The sequence below is a fragment of the Kryptolebias marmoratus genome, linkage group LG4 (genome assembly GCF_001649575.2).
Source record: "Kryptolebias marmoratus isolate JLee-2015 linkage group LG4, ASM164957v2, whole genome shotgun sequence".
NCBI classification, from domain to species: Eukaryota; Metazoa; Chordata; class Actinopteri; order Cyprinodontiformes; family Rivulidae; genus Kryptolebias; species Kryptolebias marmoratus.
This window is the reverse complement of record NC_051433.1, coordinates 16,435,965-16,444,326: the sequence shown is the minus strand read 5'-3', so window position 1 is coordinate 16,444,326 and position 8,362 is coordinate 16,435,965. Positions and strand designations below refer to the sequence as shown.

General features: G+C 41.0%; 1 protein-coding gene across 1 annotated transcript; it reads left to right on the top strand.

The window, feature by feature from the left end:
- The first annotated feature begins 286 nt into the window (after positions 1-286).
- On the top strand, positions 287-6,364 carry LOC108235676 (translocon-associated protein subunit alpha). The gene is made up of 9 exons (XM_017415818.3): positions 287-445; positions 1,974-2,089; positions 2,157-2,244; positions 2,396-2,523; positions 2,739-2,873; positions 4,114-4,190; positions 5,363-5,441; positions 5,759-5,852; positions 5,959-6,364. The coding sequence occupies exons 1-9, from the start codon at positions 376-378 to the stop codon at positions 6,021-6,023; spliced, it is 852 nt and encodes a 283-aa protein (XP_017271307.1). The 5' UTR covers positions 287-375; the 3' UTR covers positions 6,024-6,364.
- Positions 6,365-8,362: the final 1,998 nt, after the last annotated feature.

Here is an 8,362-nt window from a genome sequence, read left to right as displayed (position 1 = left end):
ATTAAAAGAAAAACACTTACCGATTAAATGTAACGCCGTCCGGACATTTTCCGTGAAGATTTGTGCAGAAAAATGCAGCATAAAAAGAAGGCATTCCTGTATAGATAAGCGCAAAAGCGGAGCTGTATTACTATCGTAAGATGGCGGCGTTTTAAGCTCATCCAAAGTCACGTGATGTCATGTCTATCCATATAAGTCATTGGTTGTTTTCTTTTTTTCTAAGATAAAAGCTCCATGTTCCCAGGTCCCTAGAACGCAGCAGCGGAGGGGGCGGAGCTAACCCGCTGTAATCCCGCCCCCTCAGCTCCGCCGCTGTCTCTTCTCTCCTGAACGCTGATGTGTAACTAACGTCTGAAGCCTTCAAAGCCCGTGAAAATGTTCAACTTCGGCTCGAAAATGCTGCTGCTCTTCCTGCTGGCCTTCCCCTGTGGACTGATATCAGTCGGTAAGCGTCTTTATCCCAACCGGAACCACAACCTTTCGGTGCTTATTTTACTTTGGGAAACGTGAAAAAAAGGCGTCAGTGCTTTTTGACGTGGCATAGTCACGTCGCTGAGCAGCCTTCATAAATGCTGCGTAAACTACTGCTACTACTACTACTACTACTATAGTATTACTACTACTACCATAGGGGCGTATAATTCAGTAATAAATCCACAGTAGCACCATTACAGCTCATATCTGACTGTAAATGACTGGAAATCATCAGTCTCTGAGTCTAGTTTAAAGCAGAAATAATGTGGTGAGACGCCTGTTTCCATTTTTGAAGCTTGAATTTGTGAATTTCTCCAACCTTTTACCGAAACCCCATCCAGCAGCTGCCTCCTGCTGGGACACGTCACCACAGTGGGAACCAGCTTGGTTTGGGGGGATTTGTTGATTTTGTTTTTGTTGTTTTCTCCCCTCTGTCCACTGACCCAGATTCACATTTTGTTGCTGGAAATAACCAGAAGGGAATGTGTCAAATCCCTGAAATACACACAGAAAAGGGCTTTTTAATAATAAAAAAAAACAAGCAGTATATGTGTTCTGAAAGATGTGCAGACTACCAACTAGGTTTTCTGCACATGCCTGAGGAGTTCTTCACATACTAATCTGCTACCAAAAATGTCCTTTAAAAAAAAAAACTGAGGAAGCTGAGGGGTAAACTCCAGCCCTAACAGAGCCAAATGGTTGCAGAATGAATAAAGTAAAAGAATTACAGGTCTGGCCTTTCTTTAAAGGGGTTCATATCGCCTGCCAGAGTTTCAAACGTCATCTTAAATTGAGAAACGACGGCGTTGTAGGCGTTTTGGTCAAACCTCGAAAATCTCAATCAATGTCACGCTCCAACTGTGTGACTCCAAGCTCCAGTTTTAGCTCAATATCTGTAAATTTGCCTGAGTTATATCCATTTGTGTGTTTGTTAATGTGGCCTATATTGGCTGAGTAATTGATCTAACTTTACTTTCACCTTTTTGACGGCTTGCAATAATGAAATAATGACTAAAACCTCAAAAAAAAGATGCAGATTCATTCCTAACACCAGATCACAGAGGCGGTTTTAACATACAAACCAAATGACGTGTTTTAGTTAAGTCTAATCATGAAGTGGCACCCAGCTTGGGGTCGATTCACAAATGGAAAAAAGGACAGTGTGGACAACATCAGCACCTGATTTTAATTAGGAACAAGCAACATGGAGGAGAAGTTTACGTCCATTTCCCCAAACTTTACCTGCATCTGCTGCTTGTCTAACTTGAGGAGGGAATTGGGAACCCTCTGATGAATATCCTGATGTGTATTAATATATAATATAGTAATATGTCAGAGGGTTTTACAAGAATGTACACAAAGAATAGCTGAATGTAAATAACACGTTCATAAAGATGAAACAATCTTCACTGAATTCATCCGACAGCGTCGAGGTTTAGGACGGGAAACGGCTTTATTACGGTCTCAGTTAAAATCGCTGCTGTCCTCTCGCTCTGCAGGACACGTCGGTGCAGACCCTGCCGAGGACTCCGTCGAGGACGCAGACGCTGCCGTCGATGAGGAGGAGGAGGATGAGGAAGAGATGCTTGTCGAAGAAGATCAAGTGCAGCATACGGTAAGTTTGGTGTCTTCGGCAGAGCGGCGGAGCGTACAGGCTGGGTTTTAATTCTGTACTTCGTCAGGAAGGAGATGAAGAGGAGGAAGCTGCGGATAAGCTCATAACCTCTCACCCCGATGCCGACACCACCATCATCTTCACCACGGGCGAAGGTTCGTCAAGAGATTAAGTTTACTACGGTGTTTGTTTCATTCAACATGTTGGAACCAGAGATTAATCACCTGAAGCTTGAAATTAGACCCATTTGTACATCTTCTGCTTTCATGTATTTATTACGTTAAATGTGTGTTTTTGTTCTTTTAGAGTTTCCTGCCAATGAAATAGTGAAGTTCCTTGTGGGTTTCACCAATAAGGGTAGTCAGGATTTTACCGTTCAGTCACTGGAGGCCTCCTTCCGTTACCCCCAGGATTTCCAGTTCTTCATTCAGAACGTAAGTGTCCTCAGATAAAAACTGCATACATTTTTCAACACCGTCTTTCCTTGTTTTCCAGCTGTAGCCTTTCAAGTTTTAAAAAACTCAGGTAAAATATAAGTACTGCCACATACCAAAGCTCTCCTAAGGGTTTCAGTCGTGTTGCTGGAAAGTCATGTCTCCGTTTAATGGCCCGAGAATGCGATAGCTCAGCTTTGTTTGTGTTTTTGCAGTTCACAGCGTTGCCCCTGAACACGGTGGTCCAGCCCCAGGCTCAGGCCTCCTTCGAGTACTCCTTCATCCCAGCACAACCCATGGCCGGACGCCCCTTTGGTCTCGTCATCCTCCTCAGCTACCTTGACACTGAGGTAACTTTAACAAAGTGTTTTTCTTCGTTTCGAGTTTGGAAAAAAAAGCCTTTTTGGGCAGAAAGGCAACTGTACTTTCTGTTAGTGCAGAATGACACGAAGGGGGTTTTCTTACCATATAACAAGCAGTTAACGCCTACAGGTGACACAAGTCTTCCTCTGTTAAATATACCTTTTCTGACTGAACTGAACGATCACTTTAACATTCAGGCAGCTGCTGACAGATGTGACCATTAATAAAAATATTCTTATTCAAGCTTTAATGGCTGGTAATTTTATCGCTTTCCAACATAACTTAAAAAACTAAACCATTAAGCTCCTGCCATGGAGTGAATAATCAGCTGATGTGAGTATATCTGCTGAGATAGGCAGGCTATAATTACAGTCATCAATTAGTTTTATTTATTCTAAGAACATCTAATTTAGATAAGTGCATTAAAAATAAAGGAGCAACACTGTTCAGTCTTCATGTAAATAAATAGTTAGATACTCAAAAAGAATCGTCCAGTTTGGACATAATCCCATTCAGACAGCAGGGGGAGCTAAAGAGTGGACAAAGAAGTCTTTTATTCATGCCTTTCTTCAACGAGTTTCAGGTCCAATCAGCATTATTATCTATATTATTATCATGCGTTTGCCTGTGTGTCGGTGTGCTAGAAAGATTTCATGACAATTCAAGATGGACGCCACAGCTAAAAGTGTCTGAAACTCGGTCAGCTGTACAGAGAGTGGTGGGAGCTGAGGGTCCAGCTTTTGTTTTTCCAAGCTACAACTTGTTTATTACGAGAACTCACTTACAGAAACAGGTAACATGAAATGTTACCACCGTCTTTATTTTTAAACAATCATAGCAACAAAAAAAAAAAAACAGGTTTTCATTAAGTAAAGATTTTATCTTGATGCTTTGCTGGTTGATAAGCAGAATATAAAACAGCTGAAGTCATAAACGGAGCCTAAATGTGCTCATGTTCAAATAAAGAAAGTTCCCTCTGTGCTCTGTCCTGGTTCCTCCTGCGTTCGTCGTGTTTGGTCCTCATGCTCCTGGAGGTTTTGCAGTCTGCTGCCACGTCATTTTGTTTTTCTTAATAATAAACTTTTTAGTTTTATTTTGAGCTCCTCTGCATTCCTGGGTCTGAATCTACTACAAGCCACAGAGTATCCCTGACTTGATTAGTTTTGTGAACATGTGACTTTAATGTTCTTACAAATTATTTGAATTGTTTTATTTGTTTTAAATCAGGGCAGCGTGTTCCAGACTGCTGTTTACAACGAGACCGTCACCATCATTGAGCGAGAAGAGGGCCTGGATGGAGAAACGTAAGACTCTGTCATATCCTGTTATTTACATACTCACAAAACTTAAAAAAAAAAAAAATGCAGGTGAAGCAAGTTCTCCCTCGGCAAACTGCAAAAAGTGCACTCTGCAAAACATGTCAGGGTGACCACAAGCAGCAGCAGCAGCAGTGAGTCGCTGCACGGACTGGACTCAATTCAGCTCTCCCAGACTAATAATGAGAAATAACAAAGCAGGCGCGCTAAAACCTGCAAGTGGAGGTGTGAGTTTGGCACAAAATGAGCTGTATGTTTTCGTGCTGCAGGTGGAAAAAAAACACAAACCGGCTGAGAAATGTATTTATTTATTTATTTATTTTTGCAAAAATGCAGAGTCCTGGATGACATTGCTGAAGAATCTGAAACTGATTTGTTAAAGCTAAAAGGAGCAGAACGGTGGTTAAATGCTTTAAAAAAGCAGAATGCTAGCTGAAAGGAGCAAAATGCAAAACGCTAGCTAAAATCTGAAAGATGCTAAATACTAATTAAAAGTAGCAAAACACAAACTCCTAAATCAAAGCTAACAGAAACATAATACTAATAAAAGTGGTAAAACACTAGCTGGAAATTAATTGTAGCAAAACGCTAGCTAGAAGGGGCAAAATGGTAGCTAAAAATAGCAAGTGTTAGGTAAAATTAGCTAAAAGTATCAAAAGTTAATCTATTAGTGGCATCAAAAACAAACTACAGCGAGAAGCTGAAGCAGATTTGAAAGAAAACAATGTTTTAGAAGGATCGAAGAGATCTCCGTGTATTTCTATGGAAGAAAATATTTGTAAATCAAGTTAAATATTTTGCACAAAAAGTACAAAAGTTACAAAACCTAAAAGTTATAGCACCCGTTTTTTGAACGAGCTCAGTTTTCATATATGAATGGCGAAAATAGTACAAAGTATGCAGAAGTAGTTAGACTGAAAAGAATAAAGAGAGAAATATTAAATAAAACTAACAGGGAGCTAATGGTAAAATGCTGAATCAGCATTCACACAGTTACACAAACAGTGAAAACATTTAGTTCTTTTTAAACTCAAAGCAAATGCGTTTTGCTAAAGTGCTGTTCATGATGACACTTTGAACAGTTTAGGTGGTTTATTAAAAGCAGTAACTAGTCAGGGGGTTCTACAGTAAGGACAGAGATGACTGTGTGCTGTTTGCAGGATGTTCATGTACGTGTTCCTGGTTGGACTGGTGTCCCTGATGCTGTTTGGGTTGTACCAGCTTCTGGAGGCAAGAACGGTATGACTTCATGTGGACTTTACAGACAAACACGTGGCTGTTCAAGCCAAGATAAACAGATCCCCTCTGTTTTATCCACGTATGTGTAGAAATACATCTTGAGTTAATGGCATAATTCAAATCTTTGGAAGTGGGAAAGGTTTTATTCTTAGCAGTCAGCTCATCAATCGAGTCAAAATAAACTCTTATAAGCTTTCATCACCTTTACACAAAGCTAATCCTTTCATCTGAAAGTGTGCTGGACTGTGATTGTAGTAGAGTAATGAATCAAACAAATGAAAAATGAAATGTATTCTCCTTCATCTTGTGTTCTGTAGAGAAAAAGGATTTCTGTGAAAATCGAGAAGGGCACGGTTGGAGTCAATGACGTGGACATCAGCTGGATTCCTCAGGAAACCCTTAATGCCATGAGTAGGATCATTTTGTCTCATCTTAACGAGTTTTTAAATGCTTTGTGTTGTTCTTCGACTGGGGTAATCGAGCTCTGATGTTTGCACGTTTGCCTCTTGGTTTACAGACAAGGCTTCGCCCAAAACATCGCCCCGGAAACGAACCAAAAGGGCGGCCGGCGCTGACCAGTAAGCCTCAGCGCAGCGGGCTGCCGGCCTTCGTGACGCAGCGTCCCAGTTCAGATTGTTTTTTTATCCTAAGAAGAGGAATTTCTGCCCAACAAGCTGGACTCTGCGTCTCTCTCGTTAGAGCGCGACCATTTAAACACTAACAGGCGCAAACTGTTAACTCGGTTTTAAAGAGAAAAAAAAGCTTTTAAATGCGTGTGTGAAAGATGATTTGAATAAAAAATAAATAAAAAACACACTAATTAAAGGTGTGCAAACTGCCATACAAATGCTGTGAAGTCAGTATTGTATTTTAGTCTTGTGCCAGTTTACCTAAAATTATGAAGGTAAAATGGATTATATGACTAAAAACAAAAAGTATTTCTTTAGTAGAACAAGATGATTTTTTTCCCCCCATCTTAACCCCACTCTGCCCTGGATGGACTTTAATAATGTGTCCTTCTGTTGTCCTGAGGTTTCTGTCTGGGGGGGGGGTTAAAGGGCGACGGCAGCTGCAAGTACCTTCAACTTTAAAACGATGTTCTCTCTAAATTTCTCCAAGCTTGTTTACCTGATTTTTTTTTTTTTTTTCTTCCTTTTTGGAGGCAAACTTGAGCACTTCGGCCTTGTTACAGGGTGGTAATGGAGCAGTCTGGGGTTGTTAGCCGTTGTTTTGTTTTTTTTATAAAACCACCTTTTAAAAAAATAAAATAAAATGATGAATAAAGTGGGTTTCTTGTTTGTTTTTCTTGAAGGCTTTGTCTCAGTGTTAGTGGTTCTGTTAAAGCTTCCTGTAAGGCCGTTTCAGTCCATCATGCACACTTAACAGGACATCAGGGGAATCGCTTTAGCTGAAAGATTTAAAAGCAAAATAATCATCGGCGCTCCGCCTGCGTGTTCTGGATGCAGTGAACAGGAGGTCGTGTTAAAGACAGAAATGTAAGAATGAAGGTTTTATTCAGGTCTTTACGTCAAGAATAAGCAACATTTCTAATTTACACAAACATTTGCATTTAAATCTTATTGTTTCTCACTGCTGAAGGAGCCCTGGATGTTCGTCTTTATGGTTTTCTAACAATGTTTTAGCCTGTGTGTTTCTTCTGTTAGCAAAATATCTCATGAACCAGTGGACGGATTTTAAATCTACAATTTACATCTACAATTATTAAACTTTCATAATCAACCTGACACAAGATTATTAAAAATCAGCCTCAGCAAACAGATAAACGGCGGATTAAATTTACAGATACTGAGCTAAAATGTGATGTGGTAGATGAGTCATCCCCAACATGTTCTGATATCTCTGTCCTGTCTCAATATAAGATGGTTTTTATTTAAACGTGTTATGAAAGGTGAAAAGCTAAAAGCTTGTTTTAACTCTATTTTATAATTTCAAACCATAATTAGCCATTGTAATCTGTGGTGAGAACAGGGAACAGGTGGAAGAGAGCACGGAGAGGTAGAGGTATGAGACTGAAAGACGAGGGATGAAGGTCAGTCATGGGAAGACAGAGTTCATGTGTGTGAATGAAGGGGTGGCAGGTGGAACAGTGAGGCTACAAAGAGGTCAGAGGTCACAAAGGCGCAGGACTTCAGGTACTCAGGGTCGACTGTCCAGGAGAACAGGGAGTGTGGTAAAGAGGTGAGGAAGAGAGTCCAGGCAGAATGGAGAAAAGTTTCAGGAGTGATTTGTGACAAAAGGGTGGCAGCAAAGGTCAAAGGTCAAAGGAAAGGTTTACAGGACAAAGGTGAGAGCATCTATGTTGTATGGTTTGGAGACAAAAAGACAGGAGACAGAACTGAAAGTGGCAGAGCTGAAGATGTTGAGGTTCTCCTTGGGAGGGACGAGGATGGACAGGATTAGGAATGAGGACATCAGAGGTACAGCACAGGTTGAAGGACTGGGAGATAAAGTTAGAGAAGCCAGACTGAGATGGTTTGGACATGTGCAGAGGAGGGACAGTGGGTATATTGGTAGAAGGATGTTAGAGACAAAGAGGAGACATATGGATACAGTTAGAGAGGACATGGACAGTTGGAGTGAGGACAGAGGACGCAGAAGACAAAGTTAGATGGAGGAGGATGACTCGCTGTGTCGACCTCTGAAAAGGGAACAGCCTAAAGAAAAAAGAAGAAGAAATCTATTTTTAGGGAGGTTCATTGCCCTCCCTGAGCCCCCCTTGGTGGCGCCCCTACCCCATGAATAATAAAGGGACACATTAGGACCTTGTATTTCCAGCATAGCTTTAGTATAGGGTTAAACTAATTAATTATAAACCATTATTGACTCAAAAACGTGTTTCCTCCCCTCCTCCTCCTCCTAGAGCCAGCCGGAGCGCCTCCTGTTCGGGGCGGGGGGGTGAG